The 25,174-nt window shown below is 41.7% G+C and overlaps 1 protein-coding gene across 6 annotated transcripts in view; it reads right to left on the reverse strand.

The window, feature by feature from the left end:
* LOC147056229 (lysine-specific demethylase 2A-like) overlaps positions 1-25,174 on the reverse strand; it is a 161,303-nt gene that overhangs the window by 18,558 nt on the left and 117,571 nt on the right. For all 6 annotated transcript variants that reach the window (XM_085912640.1, XM_085912637.1, XM_085912636.1 and 3 more), the window contains 4 exons: positions 13,639-13,881; positions 12,367-12,530; positions 10,049-10,195; positions 9,736-9,954 (listed from right to left, as the gene is read on the reverse strand). In XM_085912640.1, coding sequence (XP_085768766.1) covers positions 9,736-9,954; positions 10,049-10,195; positions 12,367-12,530; positions 13,639-13,881 — 773 coding nt within the window. The remainder of the gene's footprint in view (positions 1-9,735; positions 9,955-10,048; positions 10,196-12,366; positions 12,531-13,638; positions 13,882-25,174) is intronic.

The raw sequence follows: 25,174 nt of genomic DNA on the forward strand, positions 1-25,174 counted from the left end.
AAAAAAACACATAAGTGGCTCCCCCCACTCAAACTATGAAAAAACCCGCGACTTATAGTCCGAAAATTACGGTAATTTGAAAATGTCGAATTTATGGTAAATGGGAATTTGGGGAATAGGGAGGAATAATATGAAGAGTTGAAAGCTGGAATGGGTTGAATCGGTTAAAAATTGTGGAATTTAGAGGGAAAAAACGGAATTTTGGAGAATTTGGTGGAATTTTTGGTAAGTGGGAATTTGGGGAATAGGGAGGAAGAATATGAAGAGTTGAAAGCTGGAATCGGTTAAAAATTGTGGAATTTAGAGGGAGACAACGGAATTTTTGAGAATTTGGTGGAATTTATGGTAAGTGGGAATTTGGGGAATAGGAAGGAAGAATATGAAGAGTTGAAAGCTGGAATCGGTTAAAAATTGTGGAATTTAGAGGGAAAAAACAGAATTTTTGAGAATTTGGTGGAATTTATGGTAAGTGGGAATTTGGGGAATAGGGAGGAAGAATATGAAGAGTTGAAAGCTGGAATGGGTTGAAAAATGTGGAAAATAGAGGTGAAAAGGGGAATTTGGTGGAATTTCAAATTTGAAAATGCGGAATTTTTGGTAAGTGGGAAGTTGGGGAATGTTGAGAATCTTTCCCAATGTTATGTGAATGTGCTGAATGATGTGAATTTCAAACTGGAACGACGTGAATGCGAAATGTTGAATGTGCCATTGAGAATGAATGAGGAAAAATTTGTCGGAAATTTGGGAATTTTGCGGAACCTGAAAAATGGAAGCGCTCAGAAATAAAATGATTAAAAAAATGATGTTGACTGAAATGAATTATTAAAATGATGTTTTTAAATTAAAATTAAATGAATAAATAAATGAGTGAATGAAAAATAAATGAGTTAAGGAAAGAAATCATGATTAAAGTTGTCAGATTCGAATTCACTCGGGGAAATGGCTCGTGTTGAATGTGCCATTCTCTACTAACTGAGCTAAACAGTGACTTAGTGTTAATGTGGTGGAATGATGCTATTAAACGAGAAATAAAAATGGTAAATTATGATGATGTTGAATGAAATAAATTATTAAAATGATGATTTTAAATTAAAATTTAATGAATAAATAAATGAATGAATAAAAAATAACGGCCAATGTCAGATTCAAACCGGGGAAATGGCTTGTGTTGAATGTGCCATTAAGAATGAATGGGGGATTTCAAGGCACAAATTTGCTAATTACGCTAAAACGGTAAATGTTATGAACAAATAAGATGGTAGCAATCATGCCGTGAATTTTTGGAACGTGTGAAAGTTGGAACGGGGTGAATCGGTTGAAGCATGTGGGAGTAGTTAGGTGTCAAAAAAGTGGGAGGAATAAAGTAGGATAATAATAAAGTAAAAGGAAGTAGAACATAAGTGTGAAGGCCTTCGCCTTCACACTAACTAGAATTGGCAATTTCTGGAGAAATTGCGTGTGAAGGCGAAGGAACTTCACACTATTGGGGGACTCGAAATAATGATTTAATGAAATAAAAATGGTAAATTAATTATGATGAGGGCGGCTCGGTGGAGCAGTGGGTAGCACGTCCGCCTCACAGTTAGGAGGGTGCGGGTTCGATTCCATCTCCGGCCCTCCCTGTGTGGAGTTTGCATGTTCTCCCCGTGTCCGCGTGGGTTTTCTCCAGGCACTCCGGTTTCCTCCCACATCCCCAAAACATGCTTGATAGGCCGATTGGGCACTCCAAAATTGTCCCTAGGTGTGAGTGCGAATGGTTGTTCATCTCTGTGTGCCCTGGGATTGGTCGGCAACCAGTTCAGGGTGTCCCCCGCCTACTGCCCGATGGTGGCTGTGATAGGCTCCAGCACGCCCGCGGTTCAGAAAATGAATGAATGAATAATTATGATGATGATGTTGAATGAAATAAATTATTGAAACGAAATTAATTATGATGATGATGTTGAATGAAATAAATTATTAAAACGAAATAATGATTAAATAATAATAATGAAATAAAAATGGTAAATTAATTATGATGATTAAACAAAATAAAAATGGTAAATTAATTATGATGATGTTGAATGAAATAAATTATTGAAATGCTATTTTTAAATTAAAATTAAATGAATGAATAAATAAATAAATAAATAACGGCCAATATCAGATTCGAATCCACTCGGGGAAGTGACTCGTGTTGAATGTGCCATTCTCTACTAACTGAGCTGAACAGTGACTTAGTGTTGCTGTGGTGGAATGATGCTAATAAACGAGAAATAAAATGGTAAATTAATTATGATGATGATGTTGCATAAAATAATTATTAAAATTATGTGTTAAAATTGAATGAATGAAAAATGAATGAATAAAAAATAACGGCCAAGTGGGATTCGAACTCACCCGTCAAAGTGACAAGTGTTGAAAGCGCCATTCTCTACTTACTGAGCTAAACAGTGACACACTATCAAAGCGGTAGAATAATGCTAAATCCAAAGAAATAAATTGGTTAAAAATGGTAAATTAATTATGATGATGATGTTGAAGGAAATAAATTATTAAAATGTGTTAAAATTAATTGAATAAATGAATGAATAAAAAATAACAGCCAATGTTAAATTCGAACTCACTCAGGAACGTGACTCGTGTTGAAGGTAAACATTCTCTACTAACTGTGCTAAACAGTGACTTGCTATGGTGGAATGATGCTATTAACCGAAAAATAAAAATGGTAAATGTTGACTGAAATAAATTATTAAAATGATGTTTTTAAATTAAAATTAAATGAAATAAATGAATGAATAAAATAAATAAATAAGTTAAGGAAAGAAATCATGATAAAAGTTGTCAGATGTCAAAATTCGAACTCACTCGGGAACATGGCTTCTGTTGGATGTGCCATTAAGAATGAATGGGGGATTTTAAGGCACAAATTTGCTAATTATGCAAAAACGGTAAATGTTATGAACAAATGAAATACTAGCAATCATGCCGTGAATTTTTGGAACGTGTGAAAGTTGGAATGGGGTGAATCGGTTAAAGCATGTGGGAGTAGTTAGGTGTCAAAAAAGTGGGAGGAATAAAGTAGGATAATAATAAAGTACCCCTCCGTGAGTCGTCACCTTATCGTGGTGGAGGGAATTGCGTGCCCCTATGATCCTAGGAGCCATGTTGTCTGGGGCTTCATGCCGCTGGTAGGGTCACCCATGGCAGAAGGGTCCTAGGTGAGGGGCCAGACAAAGCACGGCTCAGAAGACCCCTGATGATGAATACAATAAATGGATGTCGTTTTCCCTCGCCCGGACGCGGGTCACCGGGGCCCCTCTCTGGAGCCAGGCCTGGAGGTGGGGCTCGAAGGCGACCGCCTGGTGGCCGGGCCTTCGCTCATGGGGTCCGGTCGGGCATAGCCCGAAAAGAAAACGTGGGTCCCCCTTCCAATGGGCTCACCACCTATAGGAGGGGCCAAAGGGCTCGGGTGCATAGTGAGCTGGGCAGCGGCCAAAGGCGGGGACCTTGGCGGTCCGATCCCCGGCTGCAGAGGCTGGCTCTAGGGACATGGAATGTCACCTCTCTGGCTGGAAAGGAGCCCGAGCTGGTGTGTGAGGCAGAGAGGTTCCGACTAGACATAGTCGGACTTGCCTCCACACATAGCTTGGGCTCTGGTACAAGTCCTCTCGAGAGGGGCTGGACTCTCTTCCACTCTGGAGTTGCCCACGGTGAGAGGCGTCGAGCAGGTGGCATACTTATTGCCCCCCGGCTGGGCGCCTGCACATTGGGGTTCACCCCGGTGAGCGAGAGGGTAGCCTCCCTCCGCCTTCGGGTGGGGGGACGGGTCCTGACTGTTGTTTGTGTCTATGCACCGAACGGAAGCTCAGAGTACCCACCCTTCTTAGAGTCCCTGGAGGAAGTGCTGGAGAGCGCTCCTTCTGGGGACTCCATCGTTCTACTGGGTGACTTCAATGCTCACGTGGGCAATGACAGTGAGACCTGGAAGGGCGTGATTGGGAGGAACGGCCCCCCCGATCTGAACCCGAGCGGTGTTCTATTATTGGAATTCTGTGCTCGACACGGATTTTCTATAATGAACACCATGTTCAAGCATAAGGGTGTCCATGTGTGCACTTGGCACCAGGACACCCTAGGCCGCAGTTCGTTGATCGACCTTGTAGTCGTGTCATCGGATTTGCGGCCGCATGTTTTGGATACTCGGGTGAAGAGAGGGGCGGAGCTGTCAACTGATCACCACCTGGTGGTGGGTTGGCTCCGATGGTGGGGGAAGATGCCGGTCCGACCTGGCAGGCACAAACGCTCTGTGAGGGTCTGCTGGGAACGTCTGTCAGAATCCCCTGTCAGGAAGAGCTTCAACTCCCACCTCCGGCAGAGCTTTTTCCACGTCCCGGGGGAGGCGGGGGACATTGAGTCCGAGTGGACCTTGTTCCGCGCCTCCATTGTTGAGGCAGCCGACCGGAGCTGTGGCCGTAAGGTTGTTGGTGCCTGTCGTGGCGGCAAACCCCGAACTCGGTGGTGGACACCGGCGGTAAGGGATGCCGTCAAGCTGAAGAAGGAGTCCTATAGGGCTTTTTTGGCCTGCGGGACTCCGGAGGCAGCTGACAGGTACCGGATGGCCAAGCGGAACGCGGCTTCGGCGGTTGCTGAGGCAAAAACTCGGGCGTGGGAGGAGTTTGGCGAGGCCATGGAGAATGACTTCCGGACGGCTTCGAGGAAATTCTGGTCCACCATCCGGCGTCTCAGGAGGGGGAAGCAGTGCACGGTCAACACTGTTTACAGTGGAGATGGTGTGCTGCTGACCTCAACTCGGGATGTCGTGAGTCGGTGGGGGGAATACTTCGAAGACCTCCTCAATTCCACCGGCACGCCTTCCATTGTGGAAGCAGGGCCTGGGGACTCTGAGGCGGACTCTCCAATCTCGGAGGTCGAAGTCACTGAGGTAGTTAAAAAACTCCTCGGTGGCAAGGCCCCGGGGGTGGATGAGATCCGCCCGGAGTTCTTAAAGGCTCTGGATGTTGTGGGGCTGTCATGGATGACACGCCTCTACAGCATTGCGTGGACATCGGGGACGGTGCCTCTGGATTGGCAGACTGCGTTGGTGGTTCCCCTCTTTAAGAAGGGGGGTGTGTTCCAATTACAGGGGAATCTCACTCCTCAGCCTCCCTGGTAAGGTCTATTCAGGGGTACTGGAGAGGAGGATCCGTCGGGAGGTCGAACCTCGGATTCAGGAGGAGCAGTGTGGCTTTCGTCCTGGCCGTGGAACAGTGGACCAGCTCTACACCCTCGGCAGGATCCTCAGGGGTGCATGGGAGTTCGCCCAACCAGTCCACATGTGTTTTGTGGACTTGGAGAAGGCGTTCGACCGTGTCCCTCGGGAGGTTCTCTGGGGGGTGCTTTGGGAGTACGGGTTGCCGAGCCAACTGATAAGGGCGGTTCGGTCCCTGTATCACCGATGCCAGAGTTTAGTCCACATTTCCGGCTGTAAGTCGGATTCGTTCCCAGTGAGGGTTGGACTGATGGAATGATGCTATTAAACGAGAAATAAAAATGGTAAATGCCGTTAAAACGGTAAAATGATGTTTTTAACTTAAAATTAAATGAATAACTAAATGAATAAATAAAAAATAAAAGAGTTAAATAAATGAGTTAAGGAAAGAAATCATGAAAAAAGTTGTCAGATGTCAAAATTCGAACTCCCTCGTGAACGTCGCTCGTGTCTAATGCGCCATTAAGAATGAATGGGGGATTTTAAGGCACAAATTTGCTAATTATGCAAAAACGGTAAATGTTATGAACGAATAAAATACTAGCAATCATGCCGTGAATTTTTGGAACGTGTGAAAGTTGGAATGGGGTGAATCGGTTAAAGCATGTGGGAGTAGTTAGGTGTCAAAAAAGTGGGAGGAATAAATTGTTTAATAATAATAATAAGAAAAATAAAGTAGAATAACAATAGTGTGAAGGCCTTCGCCTTCACACTAATAAAAAACACAAATGTGTGAAGCAGAACTATTCAGCATTTTTCAAAATAGATATTTTATTATTTTTTATTACGAATATCTGAAGACCTTCGTGCAATAATAATCGAAATAATAATAATAAAGAATATGAATAATGTGTGAAAGACAACTATTTTACATTTTTCAAAATAAAAATCTGTGATTTAAAATTCAGCCTGAATCATAACCACGTCTAATAAGATTTATCATGAGCCAGTCTGTTTGTAAATGAATAATAAATAAATAAGAAAAAAAAATAAAGTAGAATAACAATAGTGTGAAGGCCTTTGCCTTTACACTAACAATAGTATGAAGGTCTTCACCTTCACACTAATAATAAAGTAAAAGGAGTAGAATAACATAAGTGTGAAGGCCTTCTTCACACAATGACGTAAATGTTGAATGTGCCATTAAGAATGAATGGGGGAAAATTTGTCGGAAATTTGGAAATTTTGCGAAAACTGAGAATTTTCGGAATAAGAAAAATGGAAGCACTCATCTCGTGAATATTTGGAATGCGTGAAAGGTGGAATGGAGTGAATGGGTTGAATTGTGTGGAAGAAGGACAAAAAAGTGAGAATAAAATATAATACTAAAGTGAATGTTGTAGAACAGGGGTGTCCAAACTTTTTGCAAGGAGGGCCAGATTTGATAAAGTGAAGGGGCACGGGGGCCAGTAGTTTTTTCTGACATTTTTTTAACTACAATTTCATCCAAATAAACACTGTTATAAAACAAATTTCATTCAATTGTCTTTATTTTTAAATGACAAAATAACCAAATATAAGCCACTCAGGCAGATGTGAACAACTCTAAAAACACAAATTCTGCCTCTCATTCAAATCTGAAGAGTTCGATAACATTGAACAAACTGTATGAAATACCTTAAATTTACATGAGTTTAAAATTATTTTCGCCTCATGAACATTTTAAACAGGAGTTATAAGTAATACATTGAACAAACTGTATGAACTGTATGTATGAGTTTAAAATTATTTTCGCCTCATGAACATTTCACGCAGGGTTCACGCAGCCGGTTCGCGCGTACCCTTTTTACAACGGGTTTATTTCCGCATTTGACTTGCGCATGCTCCGCATAGCAGGACAGCTGGAGTCATGTTCTCGCTGTGAAATCACGCCGGGTCGCGTCAGATTACATTTCTGCGGCATAAATATAAAATAGCTTTGGTACGTGTGTATTAAAGCGCTGGTCAACAATGGCGGCGGGCCACATACTAAAGATTTTATCACAGAGGCTGCGGGCCTGATGAAATTTGACCACGGGCCGCAATTGGCCCGCGGGCCGGACTTTGGACATGCCTGTTGTAGAATAACATAAATCTGAAGGCCTTCGCCTTCACACTACTAAAAAAATTCAATGAGGGTGCGCTTTATAATCCAGTGCACCTTTTGGTGCGAAAAATACAGTAATATTTAAAAATAACAGATATTTTTAATCGACAATTAATTAATTCAGGTCAAGACGCTCGGCCCGGTCACGTGACACGTTTCCCCAGTGGAGTCCACAAAGCTAGCAAAAATGAGCAAGAATTTATTTTGAAAAATATAAAAGAATTGGCAATTCTCTCCCAATTACACCCGCCGGTGCATCTGTGTCTCTTGACACAGGTTAACTCAGGTCAAGACGCTCGTCCCGGTCACGTGACATTTCACCCCAGTCGAGCCCGCGAAGCAAGAAAAAAATAGCAAGAAAAAGAAATGTTTGGAAAACTTCTTTGTAAAGAGGAAAAGGCCCAATGAGGAGACAGAAGAAGAGGCTACAATTTCCAAGAAAAAGAAAGAGATAAAAATCAAGGCAGAATATCTCGAGATCGCCACAAAAGCACTGAAAACCCTGCTTCCCTTTCTAATATCCTAACTTTGTGAAGCGGGATTTTCTGCAGTTTCAGCGACCAAAACAAAACTACGGAGCAGATATTTAATGTTGAGTTTTATTTTTATGCGGTTTATATTTTTTTTATGCCAGTCGTATCATTTTATTTTATCATATGTATATATTCATAATAAATGTATTATTTATGTATGTAAATGTATTATTTATTTATATAAAGGCCGGTCCGTGGCGCAAAAAGGGTTGGGGACCACTGAATTAGAGGACATTACATTTTACGAAAATTGGTGCAGAAAGCCAATTAGAGTATTGTACGTAGAGTATGTACCTCCGCCGCCGATGGATAAATAATTATTATCATTTGTGCAAAGAAAACAGCATTAGGACCCTTTAAAGTGGTATTGACAAAGGAACATGCTTACGAGGCACGACTCAAGCTTTCTGGAAAAATAACGTGACAACTTTCATAAATGCACTCCATCGAATTTGAATTGACTTGAATTCGACTGAGCTTCAGCTGTGTTACAATGAACGATTCCACTGTAGCGAAGAGGAAGAGGATGTACCGAATTTTTTTCCGGACTATAAATCACAGTTTTATTTTCATAGTTTGGCTTAGACTTAGGAGCGACTTATGGGTGAAATTATTAACACATTATTATTTCAGGTTTTAATGTATGGCGTTAAACTAGGGTTAATATTAATGCCAAGCAGCTACGATACGAGATGGCTGTTGTTAAACGATTGAGGTTAAAAAATATATATATTACGGCAACTGGTATTTCCAGGCGGTCGCCCATCCAAATACTGACCAAGCCCAACCCTGTTTAGCTTCCAAGAGCAAGCGTTCTCAGGGTAGTATGGCCATAAGATCAGATGGCTTTCAAAATGTAGCACTTTATAGGTACAATCACCTCTGAAACCGCTGATTAAATGCCAAGCAGAGGCAGTACTCGATGGCTGCCCTCTAGCGGTAAAATATGTGAATTACAATGCTATGGATGACGTCACACAATGTAGGTTTCAAACTCGATTTATAGTTGCATTGTCAGAGTTCAAACTAGGCTTGCAGTTTCTTAATTCCGTCGTAAACTAATGTTCAGGTTTTAGAGTAGGTCGTTAAATTAGGGTTTATATTAATGCCAAGCATGTTATTTTCACGCTGAAATGCAACAGGGCGCTCTCGGCCTGTGTCAGGATTCAAAAAGGCTGGAATAATTGTAACTGCAACTGAAGGATGAGTCTGACGTAAGCGACGTAGAAGAAGAAGCGCTAAATCTTTGACTTCCGGAGTTAGTGGAGTTGTTTAAAAGTGACACAGAGGATGAAGATTTCATTTGATTTAGTGATTTGGAGTGACCTGGATGGTTTGGTAAACTTGTTAGCATGCTATTTATTTATGCTATTTTTGCTAGTTATTTGAATAACTATTAATATGATATGTTAACATACCAGGCACGTTCTCAGTTTGTTGTTTGTGTCCTGTAACGTGAGCATACCGTACTGTATTCGGCCTGTTGTTGCCACTATTCTGTTTTTATTTTAAATTGCCTTTCAAGATGACGTCTGTTCTTGATGTTGGATTTTATCAAAAATATTTCCCCCAAAAATGCGACTTATACACCAATGCGATTTTAATATGTCTTTTCCTTCTTTATTCTGCATTTTATGGCTGGTATGACTTGTACTCCGTAGCAATTTATAGTCCATAAAATACGGTATGTGTGAAAACTGTGTGAATTGAATTTGACTGTGCTACAGTTATTGAACGATTCCAGTTAGGAGATGAGGAAGTTAAGTATGAGTGAAAATTGTGTGAAGCAATATCAAAGCAACACAAAAGTGGTCTCACAAAAGAATACAGTCCCTTTGAACAATTACAAAATGTAAATAAAATACCTGATAAAATGAGTTCATTGAGGTTGGTCCGGGTGTGTGTGCCTGCTGCTGCCAGCAAAGCTATTGAAGAATCCGTAATCTTCTTGCAGTGAGTCAGATCCAGCTTCTCCAATCGTGGCATATGATGTTGAATTAGTCTCAAAGTGGACTCACTGATATCCAGACCAGACAGGTGCAGTGCTACTATGTTCTTTAGTCTGCAACGAGATGACTGCGAACCTAAAATGAGAGGGAGTGTGTGTGTGGGTGGGGGGGGGTCAACGTGAATAAATGTAGAGAATTTGTACGAATTCTCATTTGTGTTGAATCTGACCATGATAGGAGAGGAGCTCTTGAAATTGGGTATCTTTAATGCCTTCACACCAACGTAGATCCAGTAGTCGAAGAGAGGGAAGAGTTGAGGAGACCAATGCTGACAGGCATGGCCAAGACAAGCCAGCAAGCCTTAACTCTCGAAGACCTAAAAGCAGGGGTGGTCAACCAGTCAGAGACTAAGAGCCAGATTTTTTACTGTGTTACTGCAAAGAGCCACATCATACACATGAGCACAACTACAGCCCCCCCCGGCTGCTTGGTTTCAAATGGGCCAGGTTTAGCTGTGCATTTTTTCCCTGCCATTTGGAGAATGAAATTCACACCAATTGTTTCCTCGAATGGGTTTGCCCCTCCTCCTTTGCGAGATTTCACCTCATGCGCATTCTTGTTTGACGAAAAGACCATATTGAACTCAAGTGAAGCAAACACGTAGCGTTTGATGAAAATACCAAATTGGACTCAAGCGAAGCGAACATGCACAAAAGCCCCCCCCCCCCCCAACACAAATGTTGATATGAACGTAAAGGAACCGCATGAAACCAGGCAAGGAGCCGCGGGTTGGCGACCAATGACCTAAAGTAAGACAGAGATCTGAAAAAGTAATGGGCAAAATAATCTGTGAATCAATGTTAGGATCTGCTTGGCCACAAAGGTAGTTCATCCCTTTTCTTGTCCTGGGTCCAGCTTGTAATGTCACGTCACTTATACCAGAAAACAGGTGTGTACAAGACGAAATTGCAACCCCTGTCATTTCAAGTATAATTCTTAGAACCCATATTCCACTGAGAGCCGAATAATTGCGGCTGCTGGCAATTCTTTTGTAAATTTCTACATAATGGTGTGTAAATTCATAAATAATACAACAAATAATACATACAGTAATTTTCGGACTATAAGTCGCGGTTTTGTCATAGTTTGGGTGGGGGGCGACTTATACTCAGGAGCGACGTATATGTGATTTTTCTCAAATTTTCAAAATTCCAAAATCCGCGATCTAGTGAAACTGCGATAAACGAACCATGATGTAGCAAGGGATAACTGTCATTTAAACTGCTAATGACGTCACCCGTGCCGCGCGGCGGTTGTTTACATAAAAGGCAAAGGATTCGATCACGGGATGGCGAAGGGCCCCACGTACTACCGGCATCATTAGCGGCTTTGTTTGTAAGTGACACGGAGGACAAAGAGTTTGAAGGATTTAATGATTAGGAGTGACAAAGAAGGTTTGAAAACCTATTATGGCTTTTACGCACGCCCGGTCCTTCTCGACGGGAGCTCTCTTTCACATCCGTGGATGGAAGTCGGGGGCCGGCGCTCAGCCGGGTGGCTGTCTGTGGACGGTGGATGGGGCTCGGACATGGCTTTTAGGCACGCCCGGTCCTATTTATGGAGCTCTCTTCCACCTCCGTGGCTGGAAGTTCAGTAGTTGTTGGCTCGTTGAACTCTTGTTTTGTTAAATAAAGAGCCGTTTACCAAACCAACGTCTTTCCTGGTACTTTGTTAACGCTACAATATCGTTATATACTAGATCTCTGCAGCGCACGCACGGCATTGTTGACATAAAGAACGAGGAATTTGATCGATGGATTTAATGATTTGGAGTGAAACAGATGGTTTGATAATATTGTTGTTATATAAACCCACGTCTTTCCTGGTACTTTAACGCTACAACATAGTTATATACTAGATCTCTGCAGCGCACGCGTGGCGTTGTTGACATAAAGAACGAGGAATTTGATCGATGGATTTAATGATTTGGAGTGACACAGATGGTTTGATAATATTGTTGTAATATGATAGTTATTTGAAATATACTTTATATATCGTTATATGGGTCTGTGGAATAATTAGAAACGCAACTTACAACGGGTCCGACGTCAGCAATACAGCGCATACGCGGCATTGTTTACATAAAGCACGATCGATGGATTTAATGAATTGGAGTGACACAGATGGTTTGATAAACGTGTTATTTAATACTTACTTGAATAACTCTGAATGTTACGTCAGGCCCGTTCTCAGCTCCTTGTTTGTGTATATGTCACGTTAGCATACCGTATCGTTTAGCCTGTTGTTGCTGGTTCATGTCTGTTTTTGGTGTTGGATTTTGACAAATAAATTTGCCCCAAAAGTGCGACTTATACTCCGGTGCGACTTATATATGTTTTTTTCACTTTATTGTGCATTTTATGGCTGGTGCGACTTATACTCCGGAGCGACTTGTAGTCCGAAAAATACGGTATATCGTCTCTATTTCGCGGATCTTTGTTTATTGCGCAATGAACAAGAGATCACTTAAAGATACAGTATCTTTACCTGGAAGCCTGGTTAGAAGACAGTTGAGCTGTCTTTTGGCCAAGGGCGTCCATGAGAGGTCCAAAGAGGTGGGCTGATGTTTTATGATACCTGCCAACGCCTGGTTACTAAGGGGGTTGAATCGGCTCAGATCCAGATGGCTCCATAGGTGCTTATCAAAGCTCCTGCATCAAATAAGAAATTGTAATTTTAGAACCTCTTTAACACGTCAGAAAAAGGCTGGGCAACATGGCCACAATTGTATAGTAATATTATATATCACAAAATAAAAATAAGGTTACATTTTTTTATTAATAACAATGTAAGAAATCATTCGCTAATGTATACAGTGCTTTTCATCATCCAGTTTGTTTGAGGAGATAAATTGATAATGATGACACTAATGTTAATTGGGTTAACATTTGTTATGCAAATATCAAGTCGGAATTAAAAGTTAGCACTCTCTGGTGCAGCTGATATTTTACATCAAAACACTGAAATCAGGCCCTCAATTTAGTTTTTGATAATCATTAAATTTTTGTGGCTGTGTATTAATTACTTAGCTTTTACCTCTTCCCTTTTCGGCCGGAATCTTTTTCTGATTTCTTTAATCAGATCTAAAAAATAATTAACACTCAAATCACAATGTTTATTGGATTGGATATGCAATTGAAGATGTTTTTTTTTTGCCTTTAATATTGTTGCTGAAAAAAATATTTAATGTGGTACTGTTATGTTTTTATATTTTAGATATTTATTATATTAGTGTAATATGTATTATCCCTTCAGCTAAAATAAACACTGGTGACGTTCCAACTTTGTTTCAACTCTACGGTGGCTGTGTTTTCCCTCTAGGTTACCTCATTCATTAGGTCATTTGTGTTCCTAGTAACTTACTCTCCCCTGTAATGTGGTTCCATTTACACCAATGTGAATATATTACAAAAACATTTATTTAGATAATTCTGTGACCTTATTTCGATAGCTTAGCAAATAGCACATTTTCTCTGTGTCTCCCCTTTTTGTGATAACGCTGCTTGCAGAAGTTTAATTTTTTTGATGCAAGTATAACGACAAACATATATTATTTCAATGATGTTTTTTTCCCCACTTTTCTCTTGATGTCACTGTCACACTGAGAAGTGGATATCGCAGGGGATATCAAACAACATGCATTACCGCCATATGACAGTAGGGTCCAGATTTGTCTTTGTCCAAATTCATACCTTATATTGAAAACACGTCTCTACCATGCAACTCTACTTCAAAGGAACACATTTATGTAGGACATACCACTTATACCAGGCCTTGCAGACGCTCATGCATTTGAGCAACTCAGCTTTGTTAAGGTATCTGAAAACAGAGACCCAAACTTCCTTCTTTCCTCCACTCTCATCCACATCCTGAAAAGATGATAGGGACAGCAAGGATGGAGTTGACACTGCAGCAGAGACAGAAGTGGAGGGTTTCCCTTCCTCTGAAGATGCCAACTGATCTACAGAGCCCTGGATGACACAGTTGCCATAATGACTTGGCCTGGAAAATAACATTTGAAGAGTCTGATCACATACCAATTCTCAATCAATTAATGTCTCCATTAAATTAAACTCTCATCATAAATGAATGAAAACCCAACAATATTGTTAGTAAACAGTGTTCCTTCAATTGCATAATATACTACTACAATGGTGTATGAGATAAGAGTGACTGGCTTTCAAATTGTTCGCCTCCGAGACAGTTCTGCTTCATTCAATCAAAACATTGCACCATAAACTGATGAGATACTTCGGATTTTGCCTGCCCTGGTGCGTGTGCAGGATTTCACAAGTTTGTGTGCACGGTTATACCCTCAAACTTAACGTTTTCTTGAGAAACATAGCATTGCCATGGTAAAATCAATTCAAGAGAACTCACAAAGTTTGTCTTAAACATTATGCAAGTTTTAAGTAGATCTCGTTGACCAGTTAGGAGAAAAACAAAAACTAAAATGTTTATTTCCACTTCACAATATCTAGAAAATATTTAATTGTATTAAAAATTCAGTTTTGCCCATCTAATTTCTACATTTTTGACTGTTCTGAACTGTTTAAATTATTCATCTTATGCGTATTGATTCCAAGAATTCTCCCTTACCAAACATTGTACATTCTCCCCATTACAAAACTCACAAGTATTTGGACTCAATAAGTTTTTCCCCTCTAATCTCTACGTTTCTGGCTGATTCCAACCATTCCACCTGTAAACTATTCAGCTTATGCCTACTGATTCTAATCATTCTCCTGTATTGAAAATTCGACATTCTTGCCATTACAAGACACACAAGTATTTAGACTCATTCAGTTTTTGCTCTCTAAATTTTACAATTCTTGACTGATTCACACCGTTCAATTTTAAACTACCGTATTTTCCGGAGTAAAAGGTGCACCAGATTATAAAGCGCACCTTGAATGAACGGCCCATTTTAAAACTATGTCCATATATAAGGCCCACCGGATTATAAAGCGCATAAAATAAAAGCTATACTGCAACAAACTACGGTTGACTAGGGTTGCGGTATGCATCCACTAGCCAATAACCAATAAGCCCTCTGTAAACAATCGCGTTTCTCAAACTATCCTATAAAATGATCAGAACTGACTAAACTTCAATCTAACACCTTAGTACTGCTTACCTATGTTTCCCTTCCATTTCGATCCGTGTATTTACTCGATACATTAACAGAGCAGCCTATTTTGACATGAAATAGCCTCGTGCGTATAGCATCTATTACTATAGCATTAGCCACCTGCAAACTCCCATGAGTCTCAGCTCACAGACTCCCGTGGGCCTCAGCAAAGTGTAAACAATCGCGTTTCTCAAACGAGCGCTTATAAAATGATCGGAACTGAGTTCGATCTTACACATCGGTACTGCTTACCTATGATTCCCTTCTATAGCGATCTGTAAATGTACTCGAAACATTAACGGAGCAGCCTATTTTGAAACGAAATAGCCTCACGGGTACAATAGCTATTAAGTGACGCCCCCTCACGACGGTTGCCGTAATGCTGGTAAGCGATACGACCTATAATTTACTAGTCGTACTGAAATGTACTGAAAATTTTGGCAGAGCACTGTGTACAACCAGTATGGATCAACAAATTCACCAATTGATCCATATATAAGGCGCACCAAACTATAAGGCGCACTGTTGACTTTTGTGAAAATTTTAGGTTTTTATGTGCGCCGTATAGTCCGGAAAATACGAGATTCAGCTCATGCCTCCTGATTCTGAGAATTCTCCCTTACCAAAAATTCTACATCATCCCCATTACAAGACCCACACATATTTTGACTCATTCAGTTTTTCCTCTGTAAGTTCTACATCCCCTGACTGATTCAAATTGGTCCATTATCAGTATTTGAACTCATTCAATTTTCCCTCTTTAATTTCCACATTCCTTGACTGATTCAGGTTGTTCCAACTGTAAACTCGTTAGCTCATGCCTATTGATCTTCCATATCATTCCACAAGTTTTTATTTAGCCTATTAGCCCTCACATACAATTTCTCCAGAAATTGCATTCTATAGTTCTTTCATGTTTTTCTCCTTGCAAATTAATCATATCTATCTCATATTTGCTCGGAAGAGTGTTTACACCTTCATGAAGATAAAATGTGCAGATTCACCGCTCCCCTCCTGTTTCTCACTAACGCCAGGTCTCTCCCTAACAAGATGGGTGAACTAAGGCTACAGATCTCAGCGAACCGGACCGTGAAGGACTGCTGCATGCTGCTGATCACGGAAACTTGGCTTCATCCACTAATAACAAACTCTGCTATCGAGCTAGCAGGCTACACCACACAGGGTCATGACAGGACTGAGAACTCCGGTAAGAGCAAGAGCTCTATGTACGACAATAACAACTGGTGTACTAATATAGTGACTGTAGACAGTCACTGCTGCCCGGACCTGGAGTATGTGACTATTAAAGGCAGGCCCTTTTACCTCCCTCGTGAATTGATCGTAGTCATGACGACTGTTGTCTACATACCTTCGGAGGCTAATGCTAAGCTAGCTATTGGACTATTACATGGCAGTATTAGCAGCCAGCTGAGCAGATATCCTGACCCAGTCCACATCATAGCAGGGGACTTTAATCATGTAGACTTGAAAGCAGCACTCCCTAGATTCCACCAGCATGTTAAATGTGCCACTAGAGGAGTTAACACTCTGGACAAGGTCTACTCCAACATCAAGCTAGGTTACAGGGCAAAACAGCTACCTCACCTGGGGCAGTCTGACCACATGTCACTGCTATTAATCCCTGCATATACCACCATCAGGAAATCAGCACGTCATCACTAAAACTGTTAAAACCTGGCCTGATGACGCCTCTCAGCAGTTGCAAGACTGCTTCGACAGGACTAACTGGGACATCTTCGAACACCGGGACCTGAACGTGATCACAGACAGTGTTCTGTGTTATATCAAGCACTGCACAGACACTGTCACGGTGGACAAACATATACAGATATACCCCAACCAGAAGCCCTGGATGACCCAGGAGGTCCAGCTGCTGGAGGAGAGGGGCACCACCCTGTCCCTCAGGTCTGAGGGGCTCTCTACAGCGCAGCCAGAGCCAATCTGAGGAGAGGCATCAGAGAGGCCCAGCTGTACTACAAGAGGAGGATTGAGGATCACCTGGACAGCAACAGCAATAGTCAGGTGTGGCAGGGAGTCCAGCATCCCACTAACTACAGGACCACTGTTAGAGATGTTCCCACTCTAACTTAATTAGCAAGAACCACACGGGAGACAGTATGCCCTTTAAGCACTGCATAATATCCTCCAAGTGTCTCACCTGCGCCTCTCCATCTTTCTTTGTCTCCACGTTTGTTGGAGTGCAAAAGGGGGGTACGTGATTGTTGTAATTTCCTTATGAAAGGACTGCTGGAGCTTGCTCCCCGCGTGTGTCATCTGTGCCTTTCTGTTCTATTGTCTACATGGATGTTGGAATGTGGGTGGGGTGATTGAGATTGTAATTTGATTGTGGGGAGGACTGATGGAGGTGCGGGGCTCTGGGGGTAGCCATTTGCTGGGTTGGAGCGGGTGGGGGACAACGGCATTGATCGTCCCAGTACTGGCCAGGCTGGAATGAATCAGTATGAAAATGCCGGGCCCCCCTCTTGCGCCCCTCATTGTGGCTGCGCGGAGTGGAGTTGTACCCGCTCCAGATGTGTGGGCGTGGTAGCAAGCGAGAGTAAGACAGGATGATGGAAGAATGAATGAGGACAAGCAGGGAAAGCATCTACGACATGGGATGTGCACGACTGTAACTGAGGCCCGGTGGAGTTCAATGTCTACCTGCTCACGGCCATCATGAAGTTACATGTTGTGGGACGGGCTGAGCTGTGATGGTGAAAGAATGGGCGCCTTTGTGTCTGTTAGTTTGTACGTGTGCGCGCATATGAATGGCCTAGGATTTGATGATTACTCAGGGGCACCATTGACGACAAATGGTTCGATGGAGAAGGCCCGTTTCCTGTGGTTGGACAAGACAGGACCATCTAGGCCAGCTGGGATGAGTATGATGATGTGTCCGGGACACCTTGCTGGTCTCGTTTGCTCCCCAACAACTCTATTGACACATTACGTGAATGTATCAAAAGGGGGAGGGGAGTAGAATAATTTAGCCTAATGAAAGATTCAATGTTATGTCAAATATAATTGTTTTTGGAGTCTTAACAGGACATGTAAGAATTCAACTCACAGTGATGAGAGGAGCAGAAGAAACATCTCAAAAGACTGCAAAGGTCCCAAGAAGGAGGGGGACGGAGCCTGCGTTGACTAGACCCTATAAGAACGGACGCTGTTTTCCGGGACCTGCGTCTACCCTTCCGGTTGCAGATTCGGAGGGCGGTAAGCGCCCTCGCACACATTTCCAACCTATTGTCCAGCTCTTTGGTTCCAGTTTTGCAGAACAGACGACAGCGGACCCAGAAAGGACGGCCGAGATCCAAATAACTCCATCGGTCTGGCTGAAGGTCCTGAGACGGAGGTGGATGGAGCCGAGGTGGACGGGCCCTTATAAAGTGGTGGAACGCACCTCACATGCTGGCCGGCAAAGGAGAGATGTGGTATCATCTGTCCCAGTGCGCTCCAGTGAAGGCTTCCTGCAAGGAACTAGATCCGCCATCGAGAGCGTCCCCGCCCCCAGTTCAAATAGAGGCAGAATAATCCTCTTACCCCTTGGTGGCCAGGTAGTCTACCCTGACCCAATGAAGACAACGACCTCGTGGAAGACATTTCCAGGTTCTCCCTGGACGGAGCAGAGCTGCAAAGGGGGTGAGAATTGTGCTCACCCTCCACCAGTGGGCGTGCCAAGCCCCCAACGGCTGAACAATCACGAGCAATTTTTTTGTCTTAAACTAATGGTATTGATAAAGTTCTGGTCGCCTAAGGCAGAGGGACCGTGTGAGACTTTTCCTGCATTATAACATCTTGCCGCAGGTTTTTCACTCACACACTAAAATAGAACTAGAGTATTGAACCTCCTCTTCACTGGGAATTATTGCAGTCATTGTTTGTTGTTTTTATCATGTATCACCCTTCACGATCCCCAATCCGTCCCCTAACATTTACTCTTTTAGGTTTTTTGTTTTTGTTCTTGCTCTTTGATGTCACTCTGTAGCATGTTTTTTCTGTTTTTGGTGACCTCTTTCAAGGTCAAAAGGGGGATTGAAGAGGGAGCAACAGCAATGTATACATGTTCTATTCGGGTGGAGAATCTCTGTACAACGTGATGCTCATATGTACAATTATTTTATTATTTTATGCAAACATAACTGCTCAATCAGAACACGTATACAACACACACAACTGGATAAACACACACAAGGGGGTGACGCCCCCACACTCAGGTACGAAATGGTCATGTGACAAGTTCTCGCCTTTACGGACAGTATAAGACAAGCTGACCTGGAGACAGAAGCTGTTGTTTCATCTGCTGCCGTGCCTTGTGTTCTAGCCGCCATTAAACAACCCAAGATCTTGCCAATAAAGAACCAACTCTATACTCCACATCTTTGCTTTCCTGGCTCAACGGACATCCCGCACAACACGCAACAATCGTCATAAATCTACACCTCTCAGCCTTGGTACCGGCTCCCCAGAGGGCTGCGTACTGAGCCCACTGCTCTACACACACACATGCACCCTTCGCCCACCGCAGCAACACCATTGTAAAGTTTGCGGATGACACCACCGAGGTGGGGCTCATCTCAAAGGGGAATGAGTCTGCCTACAGGGACGAGGTGGTGCAGCTGTCGGAGTGGTGCGGAGAGAACAATCTGCTCCTAAACATGGCTAAAACCCAAGAACTGGTTGTTGACTTTAGGAGGAAAAAAAACAGACATTCATCCACTTATCATCAACGGGGTCTGTGTAGAGAGGGTGTCCTCCTTCCGCTTCCAGGGAGTCCACATCGAGGAGGACTTCACCTGGAGCGTGAACACCTCTGAGTTGCTAAAAAAGGCCCAGCAGAGACTCTACTTCCTGAGGGTGCTCAGGAGGTACAGCATTACACGAAGACTGCTGGTGTCCTTCTATCGGTGCTCCATAGAGAGCATTCTAACATACTGTATATGTGTTTGGTATACCAGCTGCACTGCAGCTAAGAGAATTTAGCTCCAAAGGGTCATCAACACAGCACAGAAGATTGTTGGCTGCCCTCACCCCACACTGGAAGACCTACACAGAACCCGCTGTCTTAAGAAAAACACAGAACATTCTAAAGGACACTTCCCACCCTGGCCACTCCCTTTTCGAACTGTTGCCATCAGGCAGACGCAACAGATCAATTCAATCAGGGACCAGCAGATTCACTAACAGCTTCTACCCTACAGCGGTAGTCACACTAAACTCAAAAAAGATCATCTGCTTTAACAAGCTGAAACACAGCTGTGAGCAGAAATAACTGCTGTATTCTACATGTTTACATTTACATGTCTACATTTTAACTGTGCAATATGGGGGTGTGCAATTACATGTCTTTTTCAACAACAATATAGGGGTGTGCAATTACATGTCACTTGTTTACATGTACAGTTAAATGAAGTATGGTGTATGTTCTGTTTTATGTTGTTTTTAGTTTGTATAGACTTTTAGCTTGTATTTTTTGTTTTAGCAGATGCACTGATTGGTTGGCACTTTTAATTTTCTTGTACATGTGACAATGACAATAAAGATCTATCTGTCTGTCTGTCTGTCTGTCTGTCATGCCTTTTTGCAAAAAGGCATTGCTGTGACAATGCAGAGTTCACAAAAAACAACCAAGTTACTCTTTTGGCTTTTACTGGCAGTTGGCAATTTACAACTTCGGCAACACAAAACTGAATTGAATATGTTACAGGTCGTCTCTGATTGGCTGTTGCCACACGTGATCACCTTGTTCTTTTTATCAAGTACAATGGTGGTTTGTATCTGTAGTCTTGCATTAATGCTATTTACTGAATTACGTATACCGTATTTTTCGGAGTATGAGTCGAGCGGGCGACATACTCAGGATCGACTTGTGTGTGAAATTATTCACAAATTTTTAATTGATCATTCACACATTACTTACTAGTAAAGTTGATCACTTGACATTTATTTTCACTTTAAACCGCATGAGGGTGGACTAATTGGAGCCTCACTGACAATGAGTTCCATTCACTGACTTCCAGAGTCAGGAGATTTAATGATTTGAATTATCGGCTGAAAACGGCCTTCAAAATAAAGCACCCTACCTCAAATCAAAGCACGGCTGAATAACATAAGTAACATGGATAATTCTTAACACATGCTGTAAATATGTTTTTAGAACAGCTTTTATTATTATAACAATTTTAGTAACAAGGTACAAGTATACATACTGTAAATATGTTTTTAGAACTGTTTTATTATGATAACGATTTTTCCATAACAAGGTATAACACATTTTTTTAATGAAAAGGTACAAGTGTACGCACTGCAATTGTGTGGGCAGGGAGCCTTCTGCTGACGTGTGGGCAACATTTGTGCCATAATTCCTCAATTTAAAAGTTTTATTTTGAATATGATTTTTCTTTTATTTGGGGAAAAAATAAACGAACTGCAATGTTCGTTTACTATAGGGATTACTATAATTTGAACTGCAACTGACGACATCAGCGGCACGGTGCACACGCAGCATTGTTTTACATAAAGGACAAAGAATTCGATCGGTGGATTTAATGCTTTGGAGTGACAGATGGTTTGATAAAATTGTTTAAATAATAACTATTTGATATATAGTTCATATATTGTTATATGGGCCTGTGGAATAATTTGAACTGCAACTGACGACGAGTCTGATACACGGGGGGGTTGTTTACATAAAGGACGACAAATTCGATCGATGGATTTAATGATTTGAAGTGACACAAATTGTTTGATAATATTGTTGTTTACATAATCGTTGTTTAATATATAGTGTATATCGTTATATGGGCCTGTTGAATAATTTGAACTGCAACTGACGACGAGTCCGACCTCAGCGGCGCGGCGCACACGCGGCGTTGTTTACATAAAGGACAAAGAATTCAATCGATGGATTTAATACACTTTATATCAGACTATATACCGTACTTTTCAGACTATAAATCGCGTTTTTTTTCATAGTTTGGGTGGGGGTCGACTTATACTCAGGAGCGACTTATATGTGGAAATTATTCACAAATTTTCAAATTTCAAAAATTCGCGATGTAGTGAAACCGCGATAAACGAACCGCGATGTAGCTAGGGATGACTGTAATTTGAACTGCAACTGACGTCAGCGGCGCACACGCGGCGTTGTTTACATAAAGGACAAAGGATTTGGTCACGGGATTTAATGACTTGGAGTGACAGAGATTGTTTGATAAAATTGTTGTGTATAATTGTATGGGGCTGTGGAATAATTTGAACTGCAACTGACGACGAGTTCACGAGCACACGGAGCGTTATTTACATAAAGGACGAAGATTTTGATCGATGGATTTAATGATTTGGAGTGACACAGAACGTTCGATAATATTGTTGTTTATACAATAGTTATTTGATATATAATTTATATATCGTCATATGGGCCTGTGGAATAATTTGAACTTCAATGATGACGAGTCCGACGTCAGCGGCGCACACACAGCATTGTTTACATAAAGGACGATCGATGGATTTAATGATTTGGAGTGACACAGATGGTTTGATAAAGGCGTTATTTATGTTATAGTTCTTTGGATAACTTTTAATGTAACGTCAGGCCTGTTCTCAGCTCCTCGTTTGTGTTTATGTCACGTTAGCATTCCGTATCGTTTAGCCTGTTTTTGCTGGTTCATGTCTGTACTTGGTGTTGGATTTTGTCAAATAAATTTCCCCCAAAATGCGATGTATATATGTTTTTTCTCCTTTATTGTGCATTTTGTGGCTGATGCGATTTATACTCCGGAGTGACTTTTGGTGTTGGATTTTGTCAAATAAATTTCCCCCAAAATGCGATGTATATATGTTTTTTCTCTTTTATTGTGCATTTTGTGGCTGATGCAATTTATACTCCGGAGCGACTTTTAGTCCGAACAAAATACGGTGTTAGGGTTTATAAACTATCTTGATCGTATGATTATGTTGGGATGTAGACTAGAATGATGAACTTTGTTTGAACCTTTTACCTTTCCTTGACTCTGAAAAGTTTAACCATTCAGTTGTTGAAACTTTCCAAATGGTGTGGAAACATCCTTATTTTGCTCCACTAGGTTTTATTTCCACGACCTCGTAAAACAATAAACTGGGACCCTCTGCACTGGTTAACCATTTGCTGAGGTGACCACCAATTGGGACCCTCTGCACTGATTAACCATTTGCTGAGGTGACCACCACACATGTCAAATGTCACTCCCACCCTACTTGTTCTCAATAAATATGCTCTTGTAAGAGACTAACGGCAGAGTCTGTTCGAACATTGCTATACAGCAATACAGTAACGGACAAGCTCTCCACTTGCAAGTGCTTAAAGGGCATACTGTCTCTCGTGTGGTTCTTGCAAAATAAGTTAGAGTCAGAACATCTCTAACATACGGTATGTGTTGCAACCAGGCACAAGCTTGATCGAGAAATACGCACAAACCTGATCACCTTAATCGACCTGAAATATATCATTATCAGTATTCACGAACACAATTGCCCTGGCCTAATAGGCCTAAACGTATTTGTTTTTAAAATTAGCCCTCTATTAGCCCTTTTATAGAGGTCAAATATTAAAGGACTCCTCCTAGAGGTTTTATCAGATGATGAAGAAAATGGTTTCCAAAAAGTCCCGCCTAGCTACAAAACCAGATTTGTTCTCAGCTCATTAAATAAAGTACATAAGCATACAATTACATTAACACATTAAATCAATAAATAAACATTTTAAGCATATATTGAAAAATGGGTTCCAAAAAGTCCCGCCTAGCTACAAAAACAGGTTTCCTCACACCTCATTGAATAAAGTGCATAAGCATACAATTATATACACACATTAAATCAATAAAAGAAACATTGTAAGCATATATTTATACCTACACACTAAATCAATAAAAAAGACATAACTAAACAATTTTGACATGATAAGTGGTAATGAGAAAATGTTTTTATAATTTCATGATCTAATATGTATTTCTGTGCACTTTGAAATAAATATGTTTTGGAATATTGCCTGAATAAACAAATGCATGGTATGTGGTAACTAAAAGCTTAGCAGGGAGAACTTTGCATGGAAATAGTCAGGAAGTGAATTGAGTATTAATGAAATTGATAAATGCAGCATGATCACAAGTTCATGTCCCGACTAACAGTTAATGTCACACCCAAAACGTCACGTAATTCTGTACAAAATGACAAATTGGCAGGATGATGATTTTGCTCCTCTTATTGATCTATTTATTTATTTATTGTTTATTTATTTGGTTTATTTGGTTATTACTTATTCATCGCTCTTGTCTATTCGTTTTTACCCTTTGTGCTATTTGCTTGTATGTGTTGTGTAATGTGTCGAGTCACCGTGGGACGGTGGGAAACGTAATTTCGATCTCTTTGTGTGTCTTAATGTAAAGAAATTGACAATAAAGATAACTTTGACTTTGAAGATGTGCGACAGAGAGTGTGAAGTGGATGTATGCAGAAGGTTGGTTGTGCAAGAATAGAGACATTTTTATTGCAGGAAGTAACCTTGGAGACAAAACGGGCAGAGATGCCAAAGGGAGTGCGGCAGGCGAAGAACAGCCAACAAATTGGCCAGAGGGTCAAGCCAAGGCTGAATGTCTGGAAGTAGGTGGATGGAAAAACAGCAGCCCCCACCATGCCACCCCCCACACACACCGAATCGCCCATCACTGCATCAATGCCGATGGAAACTGCTCTTATCGAACTTGGCCCAACCCCATGGACTCATTACCCATTGAATTCGGGCCCCAATTCTGGTGTTCTATGGCAAATGCCAATCGAGCTCCACGGTGCTGAGTAGTGAGCATAGGGCACACTACAGGACATTGTGCCCTGAGGCCACCCTTGGGAAGTCGGTTTCTGACTGTTTGGGCAAAAACATTCACACCAGTAGCCTGCTGAAGGTCATTCTGTCGGGCTCGGGCTGTGCTCAACCTGTTCTTCCTTGCATAAAGCAGCAGATATCGGTCCTGCTGATGGGATGAGGACCGTCTACGGCCCTGTGCAGCTCTCCTAGAGTAACTGCCAGTCTCCTGGAATCTCCTCCATGCTCTGGAGATTGTACTGGGAGACACATCAAATCTTCTTGAAACAGCACGCATGGATGTGTCA

Source organism: Syngnathus leptorhynchus, chromosome 5, assembly GCF_054491065.1.
Source record: "Syngnathus leptorhynchus isolate UIUO chromosome 5, UIUO_Slep, whole genome shotgun sequence".
NCBI lineage: Eukaryota > Metazoa > Chordata > Actinopteri > Syngnathiformes > Syngnathidae > Syngnathus > Syngnathus leptorhynchus.